At 32.3% G+C, this 18,021-nt stretch overlaps 3 protein-coding genes across 4 annotated transcripts; 1 reads left to right on the top strand and 2 right to left on the bottom strand.

The window, feature by feature from the left end:
* Positions 1 to 836: 836 nt before the first annotated feature.
* LOC100793910 (15-cis-zeta-carotene isomerase) lies at positions 837 to 3,892 on the bottom strand. The gene is made up of 4 exons (NM_001255159.3): positions 3,410 to 3,892; positions 2,001 to 2,147; positions 1,636 to 1,845; positions 837 to 1,305 (listed from the first exon to the last, which is right to left on the bottom strand). The coding sequence occupies exons 1-4, from the start codon at positions 3,824 to 3,826 to the stop codon at positions 970 to 972; spliced, it is 1,110 nt and encodes a 369-aa protein (NP_001242088.2). The 5' UTR covers positions 3,827 to 3,892; the 3' UTR covers positions 837 to 969.
* A 2,397-nt stretch (positions 3,893 to 6,289) lies between these two features.
* LOC100793380 (rho GDP-dissociation inhibitor 1) lies at positions 6,290 to 8,220 on the top strand. The gene is made up of 5 exons (XM_003538491.5): positions 6,290 to 6,837; positions 6,938 to 7,007; positions 7,435 to 7,653; positions 7,766 to 7,890; positions 8,014 to 8,220. The coding sequence occupies exons 1-5, from the start codon at positions 6,601 to 6,603 to the stop codon at positions 8,092 to 8,094; spliced, it is 732 nt and encodes a 243-aa protein (XP_003538539.1). The 5' UTR covers positions 6,290 to 6,600; the 3' UTR covers positions 8,095 to 8,220.
* Positions 8,221 to 12,263: 4,043 nt separating this feature from the next.
* On the bottom strand, positions 12,264 to 17,576 carry LOC100792859 (MACPF domain-containing protein At1g14780). 2 transcript variants are annotated; one of them, XM_014764282.3, is made up of 8 exons: positions 16,931 to 17,576; positions 14,621 to 14,859; positions 14,338 to 14,542; positions 14,163 to 14,240; positions 13,875 to 14,058; positions 13,472 to 13,638; positions 12,777 to 13,343; positions 12,264 to 12,603 (listed from the first exon to the last, which is right to left on the bottom strand). In XM_014764282.3, the coding sequence occupies exons 1-8, from the start codon at positions 17,192 to 17,194 to the stop codon at positions 12,490 to 12,492; spliced, it is 1,818 nt and encodes a 605-aa protein (XP_014619768.1). In that variant the 5' UTR covers positions 17,195 to 17,576; the 3' UTR covers positions 12,264 to 12,489. The 2 variants fall into 2 exon arrangements, with proteins under 2 accessions (XP_014619768.1, XP_040862895.1); XM_041006961.1 differs by having other exon boundaries at positions 12,264 to 13,343.
* Between the last annotated feature and the right edge of the window lie 445 nt (positions 17,577 to 18,021).

Below are 18,021 nucleotides of genomic sequence, written 5' to 3' on the forward strand. Positions count from 1 at the left end.
TGACAAACTAATGCACTTGCTACGTAGGATAAAAAACCGATTTCAGAAAAAAAAAACCATACAATTTTTAAAAAGTAGATTATCACTTTTTTTTTAATTTTATATTTTTGAAAGAAAATGTATCTATTTCAGTGTTCAGCTCTTGAACTTGTTTTGCTATCCAGCAATAATACAGAAGTTTTTAAACATTTTTGTTTAATTATTTAAAGAGTCAATAATTTGAAATCAGTAATATAGTAATTTTTCAATATTGACCTTTCTTTCTAATTATTTTTAAATATATTAACTTTTTTTTGGAAATTACCAAAATGTAACCAAACTAGGATAATCCCTTTATAATAGTATAATTATAACCATGGCATGTAAATGAGTTAACGCTAAATTATTCCAATTTAACAAAGAGGTATTCAGTTTGAATTCTTTTTGCATATAAACATTTTTAAGAATTCAAACTCAACTTCGTGGAGTTTATTTCTTAAAAATGTTTTTATAAAAATAAAATAAAAATCTGAAGGAAAACCTCACTGCCTACAGCAATCTTACTCCCCCGCCTATAATCTGATAACACCAACATGTTCGTTAAAAAAATTAAGAAAACACACAAAGATGGATGCAGTTTCATGCTAAGTCTCCTACATGTGTTACACAAACAACTTGCATGTTATTCTGCAAATATTTTTATTAATCATCAATGATACTCGGTTGCCCATCATACTTTTATACTTTTAATAATTGTAGATATTTTCTGATATGATTGATTGCACTTTGAGAACATTCGTATATTGAAAGAATTTAATGTGTGGGCGTCATAAAGTTGCAGCTGTTGTTTTGGATGTGCATGGTAATATCAGTTTTTCAATTCATTTCTTTTATTGCTTTCTATTATTTTCTTTTCTTTAATCTCTTCATCTCTGTCTATGGACAAACAGTAGATTTTACAGAAAAGAGACAGGATGTGTTGTGTTCAACCTACCAATGAAGGTTGAAACTAGCAGCCTGCATAAGCGGGTGTGCAAAGTAAGCACCTAACGTTATTGCAGTAACTGTCAAGTATGGCAGTCGAATAAACTCCTTGTAGAAATCTTTTGGTAACTCTTGTCGGCCATCGAGGATTGCTGCAAAAGGGACAACACTTGTTCGACTCTTAACTAATTCAAAATCCTCCCCATATCTTATGGCCAGTCGCCTGTCTCCATTCCAGACACCAAATAGATGATGTGCAATCAAGCCAATTGAAGCTGCAACAGCCACGGAATTTCCGATCCAAATCGTATGAGCAAGACACCAGATAACCTGCCCAACCATCTGAAAGAGCAAACGTCAAGTGCAAGAAATATGTCTGGAGTAAAAGCAGATGATGGGGCAAGTGGTTACAGTGCATAAAACATGAATTAGGAGGGTGTTTTCAGAAGATATAATATTACTCTTAATATTGAGATAGTAAGGTATTACTACTCCAACTAAGTTAGCTTATGCATCAAGAAAAACAAGAGACACATTACCAAAGAAGAGAGAAAGTTCTGCATCAAAAGCAGACTATTTATTGATCCAAGTTATCAAGACCACAAAAATCATGTAGATAGCCGAATTCATCAGTATCATACTACATCTAGTTATAGAGTATTAGATTTATACCTGTGGATGCCTGGTTATTCTTATGATCCCAGTTTCCCATAGATGCAATTTAGGCTTGTCAACAGCTGCAACCTCTAAAAGATTGAAAGTTGAAGGATATAGGAAAAAGAAAGAAATGAAATTTGAAAGCCACAGAAGTTGATGAAGCCCAGGGGCATCCTGGAGCTGCCAGAGTTGAAGTCCATCATATCTGTGGTTAATAAAATACACCTGCATCATGACACCAAACAAGGCAAAGTAATTTAGTTGAATCAACTTCAAATCTTCCCTTGTCACAAGAAAATGCTAGAGATCCAAATAAAATGAAACATTTGCTTGTGTAGAGATGGACATCAGTTAATAGGGGATACAGAGTAGTAACTCACAACAGTACTGACAGCCAAAGGTAGTGATATCCCTGCAAAAAGTACACGGAAAGGTCTTTCTCCAATGAGTTTCTCACCAGTGTTCCGGAAGCTAGCTAAGCCACTATGGACACCAGCAAATATGAGAATTAGGATCAACATTACCACCTACAGGATACCATGTCAACAGTCAGTTACCAACCAAGCACTATTGCAACCTTTAAATATGTTATTTAAATGATAAGAGACATTATTGCTTCTTTCAAATAAGTTAATTGAATGACACAGACAACTAGACAACCAATACTGCTAAAAGAAAAGCAATGATCTGCACATGAATTGTGTTAGAGGGTGTGTGGCTACAAAACAAGCACCTTCGTGATGATCTCAAGCCATTGTGGAAAAAACCAGAGTTACCACTTTATGCTATACATGGTCCCAGTCCTACCCACCTCTCAGTTCTGCAGGCTCCTAGAATAAAAAGGTTGATGGCACTGTGTTGTTTCCCTTTGGCCATGATTAGTCCTGCGATTCTGTCAAGTTTGTACTCCATAGTCCATAGTCTATAACATTTTCATGTGTAGAATGTAGTAGATTTTTTGGGGAAGTTCATCCCCTCTAACTGACACACTCAACTTTTACTTCTTTTTTTCCTAGGCAAGTTGGCATATTTTTCAACAATCACCTTTCCACTTTTTCTTAAGGATAAACAGAATTACCAGTTGATGAAGAATAAAAGCCAGATTGTATAAACTTTCTCCCATAGGTTAACTTTCTCCCATAGGAGAAGAAAATACAATGAATTAACTTTCTCCCATAGGTTAAAATTAACTTATTATGAAGAAGTTAAACAAAAGGAACTACTGAAAAGTTGAGGAACATAAATTGATTTTTGATCTTACAGGAAAAGTTTGATTCATTTAAATCCTTGAATTATTTTAATTTCTTCTCCTCTAAGGAGTTTTATCCAAACTGGCTCTAAAGCTGAGTCCTACAAGCCTAGCCCGTCTAACAAGGGGTAAGAGCTTTCAAATTCAATCCAGTTCCACTAAAAGTCAATAATATGGCAGGGCTTCCGTGTAAAAAATTATACAAGTAAAATCAAGGTTTTAAATTGTGGTGGCAATCACAGTTGCGGACCATTTTGAAAACCTAGAGTAAAATGAAAGATTATGATGTAAACTAAATTTATCGGCATCCTCTATTCATTCTTAAAATTGAAAATGAAAAGTCAACCACCCTTCTTTTTCACTATAATGAAAAGTCACTCCAAACATACCCAAATTTCAAAGCTAAAAAAACAGGTTATCCGTATTTATTTCTAAGCACACTAGTGGGCGAGTGTGACCTACCTAATTCATAGAAATAGAACACAAGATACAGTAATACAGTAGAAAATAGTGGAAATTGTTGGAATAAATGAATAAGACCTCGCTAGAATCGGAAAGCGTTGAAACGGCGTCAATAAAAGCTTTGCCGTAGCCAGTTGAATTATCAATCCATGCGACGTTAAGAACATAGAGAACGACTCCCAAAATAGCGGTGAAATAAATCCACGAAGATACTTTCTGTTTGCCCAATTCAAACACCGCAGAGTCCTCCCCCACGAACCCTAACTCCTTCTCGCTCTCGCTCTCGTTTTCTCCAATTGAAGTGCGAGCAACAAACTTGCGGCAATAAATCGGGGCTACCGAATTCGAGTTGGAGAAACATTGCGAACTGAGTTTTAGGTTTGTTTTGGTGATGGAATTCGAATGACAAGAGAGAGCGGAAATGGATGGACGACGATGATAGCCATAGTTGAAACACACAGACAGAGAGGTAGACACTACAACAGAGGCCGCCATAGGTGGGTAGTTGGTTTGTTTCACCTCTGTTGTCGGAGCAGCACTTACACTTTGAGTCAGAAAGATATATAAACAAATTTTTTTTGGATTATAAGAGCATATTTACATGAAGATTTTTTTTTGGATTATTAGACTTTTTTTCTTCCAATGATACGATGAATTTTTGTTCTAGGGATAAAAGTTAATTTAGATTTTTGAATTTTACTTAATAGAGATAAAGTTGAAGAACCCAATTCAAAAATTTCTGTTAAAAATGTATTCACTTTTAAATATTTTTTATTATATCAAATTAATCACTTTAATCTCACAATAATAGTTAAAGAAAAAAAAATTGTTTCAAAATACTTCCTTCTTTGATTATAAAATTATTTTCAGAATTTTTTTTCTTTTATAAGATATTTTTTTTAATTTCTAGATATATTAATTATTATTTTTCTATAAATTCATATTTAATTATTTTTTTTCAAACATTAATAAAAAATAATTAAATTGACAAACAGATAAAAAAATGATAATTTTAAATAATAATACAAATAATTAACAAATTTGATGTGACTAATTAAATTTATTTTTGGTAAGAAAGGGGAATGAAGTGAAAGAATTTTATAATTAGGAAAAATGAGTAATTGTCATTTGAGTTTTTTAATATACTATTAATTATTTCTTTTATATATATTTCTTATAATATTAATGGTATGAGTTACAAGAATATAATAAATTTAATTTTGTAAGTTATTTTTTCATTTATTTATTGGTTTTTTTAATATGTCTAAAACAACCTATAACAATTATACTGAGGAATGACGAATAAGTGTTAAAAAAAATAATTACTAACTTACCGTACTAGTGTTTTATCAATTTTATTGTAAAATTAATTTATCAAAAAGTTAAAAACATTAATGCTTCTGATTTTATAAAATATCAAACTTACCGTATTAGTGCCTTATAAATTTTATTATACAATTAATTTATCAAAAGTTTAAAACATTATTAATGTATCTGATTTTATAAAATATCAAACCGATGACACGACAAATTCATTTAATAACTATTTCATATTTTTGAAAAATAATATATATCTCCAAGAAATTAACACCACAGAATAAAATAAAAAAAAATCGTGATAAAGTGTTATTCTCCTAACCTTTCATACCTTTAACTTTTTTTTTTTTTACAATATACTGACTATTTTTTAAATTCTACATACTATTTTTTGACAGTTTTGCTCACTGCTTGAGCCTTGAGTGGAACAAATTATTCATTCCATTGAAGAAGAAAGGAATAAATCTTTTTAAGAAATTACTCAATTCTTGGGTTTATTTGGCAGTTTCTCTGTAAGTTGCCTTGATTACTGCTTTAGGATTTGTGTAAATTTTTCACATCCTAAGGCAAATATGTCCCACTCTTACATTCCCTTCACATATAACAAAAGAAAAATAAAAAATGGCTTACCGACTTCTCCTTACACTTCAGCATCTAGCCATCTAGGTTGAACTAGTAAATTTTAGCAATTTGCAATATTAAATTTTTTATTAATCATTGCCAAATCACATCAATTGAGGCAGGTGCTTCGAGAGAAATTTAATAAACTGAAATCTGAAATTTCAAAATCATTATAAGAAATTCATAAATTCTAGGTGGATAAAAAAAAAGTTGGATTGATTAGCCATAGAGGCATACTAAAGAGCATCAAGGACACAACTCATAATTAATAATCAATAAATGAACACACTGGACTGGAATAAGATATGCATTATTTTTTTGTTCATTTTGATAGAAGAACAATTTATCAGAAGCATCAGGAATTAAGATTCCTCCTAAAACAGTCTCAGAAAAGACAAATTAAAGCTAAACGTCAAGAGACCTTTAACTTGCAACACTGAGCTAAACATCAACACGGATAGCAGATTTGGTCAAGTTTAAGAGACCTTGAACTTGGGGCTCCAAAATTGTTATTTTTATGATAAAGGAAAGTGATGGTAACATGTATGGGTAAAACCTAAGCATACTGTCTCAACCATTTATTTCATCTTACTATTTTTTAACAACTTGAACCACGTTGTTCACTACAATATTATCCACTCCTAAGCATAGGTTAATCCATAATCAGAAAGGTAGGACATAGATTAGATATTTCTTTCACACAAACCAAAGTTGGCTTGTGAAATATAGATTCGGATTCTCGTGGTATTTAAAGCCTTGTTGTCTAGGCTGTGGAGTTTCTTGTAATTGTGCTGTTCTAATTTTGGCTCCAGCCCCTATGTGAATGTGACCAAATAAAAAAGTCTCACATCAAACATTCATTCTAATATAATTGTGATTTATGAGCAACTTACCTAGGACAAAATAAATATGGTCACGAAATGTAAATGATTGATTCATAAAAATGGACCGAGTTTCTATGAAATCTAACCTCCACCATCAGCGGTTTTTATTTCAACTGCTTTGGGTTACTATAACATTCGCAGGCCCACATTGGCCATGTGTCCCTTTAAATCCAACTTTGAGTCTCATTATAAATTGTTATGGTGATACAGATAGATGCATTACTCATTACATTTCAAAGTCTCAACCTGTGGTGCGTCTATATCGATTCCTTTGGTCATTGCCAAGGGATAATAAACAAATACAACAAAGCAAACTATCCTCCCAAGTTTAGCAAAGAAAGTTCTAAATTTGTCACCAGTTGCCAATCAACTCTGAACAAGGGTGTCTTTTTCCTTGAGGGTTCACACATTCTCTTCTTGGGAGGGTTCTGATTCCGAGGTTGAAAAATGTCTGCTGCTGTGTCCTCCACAACCTCTCATTTAGAGGAAGAGCTTAAAAACAACAACAACAACAACAACAACGTTGGTGGAGAATCAGACCAGCCCCCTTACAATGAGGGTGCCAACTCTGATGTTGCTGAAGAAACTGAGCCAGAGGAAGATGATGACTCCAAGTTGGAATCTAACAAAGAACTGGATCTTGGCCCTCAATTCACCCTCAAGGAACAGCTTGAGAAAGATAAAGTAAGATTTTCTTTTTTCCTTCTATTTTTCAAATGTTTCTTCAAACCCTTTGGTTTTGCAGCCGCCTTTTGATGAAAGCCTTTTTCTTTTGTATTCAAAGGATGATGTAAGTTTGAGAAAATGGAAGGAGCAACTTCTGGGAAGTGTTGACATGTCTGTCGTTGGAAGTGGTACTTGTTTTTCTCTTCAACTCCTTCTGTGGTCTCTCTCTCTCTCTTTTTTTTTTTGTTTTTGTAAACTCTTTTATTTCAATTCTATAATGATTATTTAACTGAGATAAAGTGGCATTTAACTTGATAGGAACATTACCTCTTTATTGCAAGCTCTTGCTGAAGATGGTCCTCTTATTATCTTTATTTCACTTAACCAATTCTAAACACAGCTGAGATGCTTTGCTTTTTTTAAATAAAAAAACAAGATAACGCATTTTCTTTGAAACATTAAGTGAAATAAACTTAAATTAGCATAGCCTTCCTGTTTTCTTAGGTTGGCTCCAGCCTTTTTTTTACATTTATGGTAAATGTCAAATTGTTTTGAAGATGACAATTTTCAAAGAAAAATGTTAAACATAGTTTGTGTTGGAATCCACTAATCCAGAAAGCAAAGACCCTGAAGTAAAGATATTGAGCCTCATTATTACAAGCCCAGACAAGCCTGACCTCACCCTTCCAATTCCATTTACTACTGATGCTAAGAAGAGTCTTTTCATCCTTAAGGAAGGAAGCAAATGCCAAATGAAATTCACCTTCACTGTCTCCAACAACATCGTTTCTGGTCTCAAATACACAAATGTTGTTTGGAAAACTGGCGTTAGAGGTGAGAATACTCTGTCTCGTCTTTACTTTGATTAATTTAATCTTTTTTCTGGGTGGAATTTACTTTAATTGATTAAATAATGTTCACTGTAATTTTTTTTTTCTTGTTTCAGTGGACAGCAGAAAAAAGATGTTGGGAACTTTTAGTCCCAAGCAGGAACCATATACATTTGAATTGGAAGAAGAAACTATCCCTTCTGGCATGTTCGTCAGGGGAACCTATGCAGCAAGAACCAAGGTAAAATAATATTCAGTCAAACTTATAAAGTTGACTCCTATTTGTTTTCTTTTTTAAACTTTGAGTGGAATACTCTTGTTTGATAAATAGGAAGAGAGAGCTAACTCAAATTTCTTGCTTCAGTTTGTAGATGACGATCGAAAATGCTACTTGGATGTCAGTTACTACTTTGAAATTCAGAAGAACAGACCAACACCTCAATGAGATTTAAACTTGAGTAACTTGTTGGAATAATTTTCTTCCTTTTGCATCTTGTGTATCTTTGGAACAGATTGAAATTCAACTTGTTTGTCAATTCCAGTTAGCACGATTTTACACGTGCATGCTACATTGATAGTGTCCCCCCCTTCTTTTTTTCCTGCTTTTCTATGGTTACTTACTTCCTTTTCCTTTTATCAATGACTAGATGTGACAAAAAAAACCACTATAATTTTTACTCTCAGTTGCACTCGTTCACTTAAGAATAAGATGCCCCCAAAGAGTTGATTTATAATTGTATATGATTTGTTAGAAGTCAAGGGGGTTTAACTCAATTTGTTGAGGATGATGTGTAGTTATTGGAAACCCTGACAATGTCTTTAATATCTTCGGATAAAAAAAATGATTTGTTAAAATGTAAATGGAGGGTAAAAAGATGGGGACAGATAAACAAATGGAAATGAAGCAGTACCCTCAACTACTGCATGTGATTTCTTAAGCAAATGGCCTAAAGGTCCATCAGTTCTTTGGTGGGCCAAAAGCTTTTTCTCATGTGAATGCCACATACATGCATCATATATGCATGCACTTTACTAACGGCGGAAAACAGAAAAAGAAAAAAAATAAAGGAAAAGGCAGAACTACTAATGAAACTAAAATTGGGACCCCAACCCGCCGGTTATCATGAACCAAAATTTGAATGTGTTGTAAAGTGTCATTTATAACATTTTGTGAGTGATTGGAGATTGCGTTTAATTTTTTCTTGACCTACATGCTACTTTACTCATCGTACCCAAGTAGTTACATCTAGTTAAAACTAAGTATTACCACATGAAATCTTACTTTAGAAAGTTAATTATTATGTACCTCTTGGTTTGGATATGTAAATGTAAACATCAATTGCTGCTGTACCGTAGGTTTAGTTAAGCAGTTATTGTTAGTTCATTGTGTTCGCTGAATTGTTCTTTCAATTGTCATCAAATAATCCGACTTCAGTTAGAACAATAATGAAGCTGAGATCAAGTACCGAATGATCAACCTTCTCAGTTTCCAATCTTACACACTTGTGTTGTTGGTGTTCAATTAAATCGATGCCAACTCATTTTGAATCAATAATCATGGTGGTTTAGAGCTTGATCATTGCGTAAGGTATAGTAGTAACGAATTTCAGAATGCTAGCTATGATTGTATACATGGCGTGAGGGACCATGGTCAGAAAAGGGTCACCAGAAACCATTTCCTAGCCGCTTTACAACTACAAGATGCCCTATTTCATTAATTTGTCATTACTTTGACTGAGTGAATCCTTATTTATCATGCTTTACGAAAACAACAATGTATCAAATCATCTATGTTCTTGTTTGAATCAGTTTATTTTTTTTAAAAAAAAAACTTATCGCTTGTTTTTATTAATTTCTTTAAAAAGTTTTAGGGAAAAAAATGTGCAAAATATAATGACTTCCCAAACATCAATTAAATGTTCAAGACTTGTAACATTCTTGTCTCAAATGGAATGGCTATGAGTCACTTTTGGTACTAATCTTGAAAATCAAACTCGACCCAAAAGAACTCCAACAATCAGTTACACGTAGTTCTGGTTGTGTGCAACACAATTACAATCAATTTATGTTTATTACAGTCTAATCATAATGTATAGTTTGGCCATTATTAACCGTAAGTGTAATACTAGTTATATCATCTTTCTTGACAAATTATGAACACGATTAATAAACAAGAGATCCAAAAAAAAAAGGAAAATTTTAAAAGTATAAACTTAATTCAGAAATAAGTAATTCACTCAGAGTAGGTAAAATACAATTACGTAATAGCCCAATTTATTCTTTTCTAAATCGTAGTACTAGAGAAAAATCTCAAGTCCAAGAGAATCTATCTTGAACTTCGTTAGCAAAGTAGCCTAGCCACATTCTTTATTATATTTTTATTTCTTTGAATAAGTAAGAATGTATTCACCTTTTAACTTAATTTAAAATGCATATAATCTTATCCTACTTATTAACATTTGCTGCTTATTTTGAAAACAATCATATTTAGAAGAGCTTTTTCCAAATTATATGTAATAATGTATTCATTGTACTATCATTTTGTACATGCATGCCCTGTAGTTCATGATGCTTTCGGCAGTTCGGCGTGTCCCTTTTTTCTATCCTGCAAGGTACAAACAGCCATCTTATGTTGCCGTTTTAACTTGTTTCTCTGTTTTTGGTAAATAACAACCATGTCATGATGGTACGTACAACAAGTCAACAAAAATTCTCAACATAAAACTAGAATGAAATAATAATTGCGATGGTTTAATAGAATTATGAAGGTTGACGATTATGTGGAATTCGAATGCTGTTAAGTGACTAATAAAAGAGGACCAGTGTTCCCTGGCAACCTTTTTTGTGTCATGCCCAACATAATCTCTTGTCGGGTATCGAATAATTTGACCCAGGGCGAGTAAGGGACATCCTTTAACCTTACTTTCTTTGCAAGTAAAGTTGCATAATTACTAAGATTAATGATTACAAGAATCAGAAAAATAGCCATGCAGGAATGGCGGTTGGATAGCAATCAACCTTGGGAACATTTATTCTATATTTTCAAGTCAAAGAAAAATAACACTTATTTGCCACATTTTAAAAGCAAACTTCAATTAAATATTTGAAGGCCGCTAATTTTGATTAGAAAGGCAGAAACAACACTGCTAGTTAGAAGAATAAGTCTTATCCTTTAAATAGATTAGATTGGGGGTTGACTCTCTTATTAAATGGATCCCATCTTTGTTTGATTTGCATCCAGCCCATTTAACTCGCAGACTAATGGATTAGTTGGTTAACAACAACAAAATTTAAAAATGTAAAAAGAATAAAAAATTATTGAAAACTTAAAAAAGTAAAAAGATGATAAAAAAACACGGAAAAGTATTTAATATAAAAATTAATGAAAATATAAGAAAAAAATATGCATTGACTAATGAAATAGTAAAATTTAAAAAGAAAACTTCAGCTATAAATAAAGCATAAAAAATTAATATTTATAACTTTATAACAACAAAGTACAAATATTCACATAATAAGAAAGAGACCAACATATACTAAACACTAAATAATACCCATTATTTAAATGCTTAATAATACTAATCATACATTAAATAGTTTTAAGTAAATAAAAGTATAAAATTAAATAAGTTTACATTTAAATGGATTGGTAAGTTAGATGACCCTAATCAACTTAATCCGCAGGTTGATCATACGATCCCCAAATAGAAACCCATATACACGCTTCTAATCATATATTCATATTGGAACTACATGTGGTGTAAAAACAGAGAAAGACAAAAGTGCTCCTCTATGTGGTGTAATATCATCACTCGTATTAATTGGATTAGATATTTTTAATTGTGCAAAAGCACACTTCCTATGCATTTTTATCAAAAGCTACTATTTCTTTTTTTTTTTTTTGAAGCTATTTGTTTCCTTTATTAACGCGGATTTGCGGTTAGAATAATCCAAGCAAACATAAGGTTGGTCATCTAATTATCGTATTCCTTTCGTTCACTTTTCCGCTATTAATTTTCTTCCGGAAGCAAGAAAACGGGCCCACTAATATTTCAGGTAAGCTTGTGATTGAAATGAGTATGTTTCCTTATTTTCTCCACATCATCTATTTCCATTTTATTTCCTTAAAATAATGGCTAAAGGCATGGATCTTCTAGTTCTAGTAGCAAAGATCGAGTTTGAGTTTGATTAACATTCCAATGGTCATAGGAATTTGGTGTAACAAACATTGCATGAAGCAACCGCAACCCAACTCTATGTGAGTCAAGTCAATTATGGGTTCGTTCTTCTGCTGATGCAAATATTTCCCAGTTGACCAAAACAAATTAATATGCTTGTTTTTTCCCCCGTATATTCGTGCATTTCCTGTTTTGTTTCTTTTCTTCCGCCTAGGAAGAACGCCAACATTTATGTTGGGCCATGCTACCTAGCTTGTTATGGTCACGTTGCAATAAATTGCCCCCATATACTTCTTTGTGATCTGTAATTTCACAAAAAAAGTTCTTCCACGAATATATTCCATTACTTTTTTTTTCCTCAACTTTTTCCCAAGATGGTTGAATTGAATATTAAGATATTGATTGAAATGTAAATTAAAACTCAACACCAAACCAATGCAGTATTATAGCCACATTCTAATTTTCTTGTGGCTGAAGTTAACCACCACTCATTATGTATACTGTACTGTACAAAGTCATCAGAAATTAAGCATATGCCTATGTACATGTGATCTGTAATTTCACAAAAAAAAAAAAAATAACAAATGCAATCTACTAATATTTTTCTCTTCTCTTCACATATACATGAAAGAGAAGTAACTTAGAAAATGAATGAATAACTACTAGTAGTCTATCAATGCAAACTTGACCTGTAATCCAATCTTACCACCCTCAGTCACAAGCTTAGCAGCAGTTACCAACCAATGACCAGGAGCATCGTGCGGGCCCCTCACAACCTCACTTGTATCCACATATACATGAAAGAGAAGTAACTTAGAAAATGAATGAATAACTACTAGTAGTCTATCAATGCAAACTTGACCTGTAATCCAATCTTACCACCCTCAGTCACAAGCTTAGCAGCAGTTACCAACCAATGACCAGGAGCATCGTGCGGGCCCCTCACAACCTCACTTGTATCCACATATTTAAGCATTTTGCAGGAACGAACAGGCACTGGTGGACCATCTGGATACACACCAGAGTCAAGTACTGTTGGAGCCTGCTTCTGAGGAGGACTTTGTTGTGTGAATGAAAATGTTGTGCTTAGATTTGTGAGAAAAGATGATTTTCTTGAAGCCTCTGGTGCACCATCCCATTCTGACTTCCTTATACAGCAATTGGGTATGTGAGTGTATAGGAGGCGCAAGTGAAGCACATTCTTTGGCCAACTTCCTTTACTAATGAGTTGTGCACCACTTACAATATAAACACCACTTGTTTCATGCAACCAGTTAGGGTCATGTTTGACCACTGCAGTGCACACATTTGCAAATCCCTTCCACCTTATTGGTTCTAGAAAGATGTCACTGGATTCATTATCATCAGATCCTCGCCACAATGATATGCCTGATGAAGAGTGGATCATTGTGTTTGGGAGGCTTGAAAGATGGTGTACATGTATTGCAAGTCTATCACTTTTTCTGCCTTCCAAGTACATCCGTAGGCCTACCACAGGTTTTTGGTCACTTACTACCTGATATTGTTTTCCATAAAATAAAACGACATGATTAACAACACAATGAATATATATTATATACACACATAATTAATGCCAATTATACGTACGAGTTTGTTCAAAGAAGAGTAGTTACTAGTTAGTACCTGTGCACAGCTGACACGAAGCTTGGGAAACATGAAACCAAATTGCAGGGAAGGGGAAGAACACTTTTTCCTTTGATGCCTCAGAGGAAGGTCATAAAACATGGGTGCCCATTGCCTTGGAATTTGAAACTCCAAGAAGCATTGTAAATCATCCGGAGGGGGCTTATCTGTAAAGAACAACTTAATCAATCAAGTGTTGTGTTCCTTAACGGTCAAAAATTGTAAAATGACAATGTGCAAGAAATTATTACATTGGAAGTCGTATTTTTGTAAAGGGTGTCAAGGTTAGTTATTTTGAAGCTTATCTTATGGTTAACCATTGAAACAGTCTAAAGTGGATATGGATAAAAGTACTAGTGGGTTATAGTATTATTACTTATTAGTCGATTTGAGAAGAACTTACAGCGTAAATACAAATTGATTGCATGACTAAGATAGCCACTTCCAGGAATTCCTGTGAGAAGTGAGGAAATAGGTACAAACTTGAAGAGGAATGCTTCAGGATTAGAAGCCACTGTTTGGAGCCAATTTGAGTGACTTTGCTTGAACACATCCCCTCCTCTTTTTGAACAAATGATAGTGAGGCCCTGTTCCAATATAAAAGTAAGATATTAACAGCTTGGAAAATATATTCACTTATCTCAGTTCAATTTTCAAATGGCAAATATTTCTCTTTTTGTTTGTGACTTACATCTTTGCTTGATGCTTCTGAAATACTGGCGAACTGCGTTGTACTTGATTGCATCACACGATTAAAGACCTCAGGAACCTACATGAATAGAGATATTGCATCAACTGATAAGCATCAAATATCCAAAAAATTATAGAAGACAAAGCACTATATATATATATATATACTTCATTACTTTTTGTTTGCCTTCTGGGGTACTGTTCCTTTGTTGTTGAGAAGGGCTTTTTAAATCTGAAAACAAAAAATCTCCAAGATTCTCTAAATGTCTTCTTAGATCACCAGGTGGAACCTTGGAAGAATGATTTTGTTTGACACAAATTACATCTTGACCTCCAACAGCCATACCTATTATTATGTGTGTACCATATGTCTGAATGAACCTGCCTTAACAAAATTGATCAGCAACATTACGTAATAATCCCAAATCATGTAAATGGTTGTTGGGGCTTTCTGCTTACCTGGTTAATGAAGCTGGGTCCCATTGAGCTGGAACAGACTTCTTTACTTCCTCTTGCAGTATGAGGTGTGAAGCAGTAAGGTGCAAATAGTACAGGGAAATGAAATAACCATCAAAAGCAAGATATTTTATGTCATGAGCATCACGAAACCAATCACCACTCAAACCAAAAAGAGCATTGAAATAGCCGGAAGGAATTTTTCCTTGTATAGCTGATTTTTGATTAAGCAACTCAGACATCTGCAAGTAAAGAAAGAGTTATGTAAATGCAACAATGCTAAAAAGTGCTTAAAAAAAATGTAACAATGCTTAAGTGAATCAAGTTATGGATAGATCTTAATTCAGAGTGATATCTTTTAAATTCCAAGTACTAAACTATCAAGTCCAATGTTTAATTTGATAGTTCCACCTATAAGGGAAAAGAAAAGAATCATTTATGTTTAAGAAAGAAAAACTACAAAAAAATATAGTGGAATATTTAAAATAAAGAATAGTTCAGTGTAAATTAAACGTTTTTTAATTACTTCTCTCGTGTGAGAGATATATACATATCTCTGTGTTGAATATAGTTTCGGGTCAAGATATATTCGTGTGAGGGATATATTCCAAAAGAAAAAGATATAAAGTTTATAACCATTTTTTTTTATTAATTTAAAGTTTATAGCCATTGATTGTCAAACAAAGGCATGGTCCGCTTGGATATATATTTTTTTTTTAAAAAAACTTCATATATTGTATACATATCTCCGTGTTTAATATAGTTTCGGGTCTTTTTACTTTACCTTTTTTTCTTTTAAAATGGATTTTTAATAGAGTTTAGTTTATATACTCCATCAGCCTAATTTTTTTTTTCACACAAACATCCAATAGAATTTCATCTTAATTTTATATCATATTAATAAATTAAATAAGATGATGCAGTCATCGAGTAAATTTTTATTAAATATGTATGAGAAAAATGTATACTGGCATGCATATAAATTAAATTGTTTTAATTTTAGAGTAACCAAATTTTAAAATAGATGTGAATGCAACTAAAATAATATTTATTTTATTTTTCGTTAGAAAGATGAGCCGTTTAAATGGACAACTTCAACACTTCAAGCCATGGGCAGTTTGAATGGTTTCATTGGCTCACCATGCCTTGTCAACATTTTTATATGTAGGGACAAATCTAGAAATATATTAAAGAAGGGAAAATTTTCTTTAAAACTATATACATTTATATAAAACTGTTTTTTTCAAATGATTAAAATAAGAAAATATAATAAAAAATTTATTTCAAATTATAAAAAAAACTATAAGTCATAGGGTATCAATTATTTGAATAAATAAATAATATTATAAGAACTATTTCTTAAAAAAAATGTTGAGCTGTATAACAATTGTTTAATATTTTCAACATCTATCTGGATAATTTTTTTTTCATAAACACTTACAGAAGAAGAAATAAATTTTTTCATAAACTAAAATTGACTTATATATAAGTTAAAAATTATTTTTGATAGAATCTAATATGTGAAATTTCTACAAATTCACTTATGCATAAACTAATTTTAATTTATGAAAAAGTTTACTTCATTTCAATTTCAATTTCAATTTTTCTTTCTCTTAAAAGGTTTTTTAGAAAAGTTTATCCAGAGTTTTAAGACAAATCCTTACTAGATTGTTGAGTAGTCTATATGAAATATTCTAGTTCTACTTGTTAATTTGTTCATTATTTTCCAATCCCTTGAAATGATAAATGAAATGAAATAACGTACTGTGCAACATTTCTAAAACTTTTATAAATAAAAAATACAGTAAACTACCATGACCACAACATATATCTTTTCTATTTCTCTTTTTGTCATTAACACGAAAAGAACTTGTACTCTATGTTTGTGTGTGTGAAGAAGTCATACAGTGGGCATCACATGCACGATTTCTAGAACATGACACAGACGAATTGCAACAAGTTTGGTAGAATTTGACAAATATAGGTTGAAATTTATGGGGTGCACTAGAATTTCTGGACCTTTCAGGTAAACATAAAAAAAAAAAAAAAAGGCCCATTGGTAAACAAACTCATAATATCTGAAAGATGAAAGCAAAAATGAATCTTTTAGCAGTTAAGAATATGCAATTGCAAGCAGACATTGAAATTAAGCTTTTATTATTTTTATATATATATATATATATATATTCATTAACAAGTAACAAGATTCTGGATACTTTGAAAATCAGTAGAGCATAGATAATTAAGACTAATTAAGGCAATGGAAGAATCAGACGTAATGAGAGAGAGAATTAGAATTAATTAAGAAGTAACCTGGTTGAATTGAAGGACATCAGACTTGAAGCGTAGGCGATCGCCCTTGTCACAGCGAATATCCTCAGAAACATTTGGAATGGTAGCTGCTCCTCCTCCTCCAGTACCAGGAACCGTAATGTCCCTTTTGTTCCCTTCATCAACCACCACCAATCTTCTCCCAGATCCCTTTGCAAACTTCAATCGAAAATCACTTGTCAGATCAAACCCTTTACCCAGACACTCTATGGGATTCGGCAACACAGCACCCTCCATCATATTCATATCACCACCAACCACAACAAAACAAACACAAACATATATCTACTCCTCCTTAATTCCTTTTCTTACGTATCAATAATATAATAACAATGATCAATATATGATAGTCTTACGTGCCTGCCAGGCAGTTTGACTATAGACCAGTCTACTCTCCCTGCATGTGACACATTAATAATTAATAAACCAAACTATTAAGTTATATACGTCCTTGTTCAGAAGATGAATCTGAAGAAATTCATTAATAAAATAAGAGATTAGAAAAGTGTTTGTTGGTCTGATTTTGGTATGCAAATCCAATAATCCAAGGAAGCTAGCTTCCACGAAGGAGAAGACAAGGTAGCGTAAATAAGGTTTGAACTTAATAGCTAGGATGGGTGTAGCCGCCACAACTGCAAAGAGATAAGAAGCGTGCGTGTTATCTTGTCTGCTTGTCTTGGTTCATATATTTAGTGTCTCCTACTACTATGTCTTTAGCCAAATGGCTAAAGAATTAATAAATAGAATGTTTTTTTTTATTAAAGATTATATTAAAATTGTATTGGAAATTACGGAAAGTTCATTGAATATTTTCTAATAAAAATATTTTTTTTCTGAAATTTCCATTTTCTATATATTTTTATTATTATCTTATTAGTATTTAATATAATAATAAAATACATTTGCAGTCAATGTAATTTTTTATATTATTAATTAATTATAATTTTTAAAATAATTAATAATTTACCAGAAAAATTAAATGGAAATCTCTAATTATATTTTTTGAAGATATGGAAACTTTTTGAAAGAAATTTTCTTGCATATTCAAAGCTATTTTTTTTTTGTTTTAATAA

The sequence above is a fragment of the Glycine max genome, chromosome 11 (genome assembly GCF_000004515.6).
Source record: "Glycine max cultivar Williams 82 chromosome 11, Glycine_max_v4.0, whole genome shotgun sequence".
Classification (NCBI taxonomy): Eukaryota; Viridiplantae; Streptophyta; class Magnoliopsida; order Fabales; family Fabaceae; genus Glycine; species Glycine max.

Excerpts from the sequence above, each read along its gene's own strand:
- LOC100793380 (XM_003538491.5), top strand. The coding sequence starts at position 6,601 with ATGTCTGCTGCTGTGTCCTCCACAACCTCTCATTTAGAGGAAGAGCTT. Across the intron at positions 6,838-6,937 it reads AACAGCTTGAGAAAGATAAA|GATGATGTAAGTTTGAGAAA; the intron begins GTAAGATTTTCT and ends TTGTATTCAAAG. Across the intron at positions 7,008-7,434 it reads CATGTCTGTCGTTGGAAGTG|AAAGCAAAGACCCTGAAGTA; the intron begins GTACTTGTTTTT and ends CCACTAATCCAG.
- LOC100793910 (NM_001255159.3), bottom strand. The coding sequence starts at position 3,826 with ATGGCGGCCTCTGTTGTAGTGTCTACCTCTCTGTCTGTGTGTTTCAAC. Across the intron at positions 2,148-3,409 it reads CGCTTTCCGATTCTAGCGAG|GTGGTAATGTTGATCCTAAT; the intron begins GTCTTATTCATT and ends GGTATCCTGTAG. Across the intron at positions 1,846-2,000 it reads CTTTGGCTGTCAGTACTGTT|GTGTATTTTATTAACCACAG; the intron begins GTGAGTTACTAC and ends GTCATGATGCAG.
- LOC100792859 (XM_014764282.3), bottom strand. The coding sequence starts at position 17,194 with ATGAATATGATGGAGGGTGCTGTGTTGCCGAATCCCATAGAGTGTCTG. Across the intron at positions 14,543-14,620 it reads GACCCAGCTTCATTAACCAG|GTTCATTCAGACATATGGTA; the intron begins GTAAGCAGAAAG and ends TTGTTAAGGCAG. Across the intron at positions 13,639-13,874 it reads AATCAATTTGTATTTACGCT|ATAAGCCCCCTCCGGATGAT; the intron begins GTAAGTTCTTCT and ends TGTTCTTTACAG.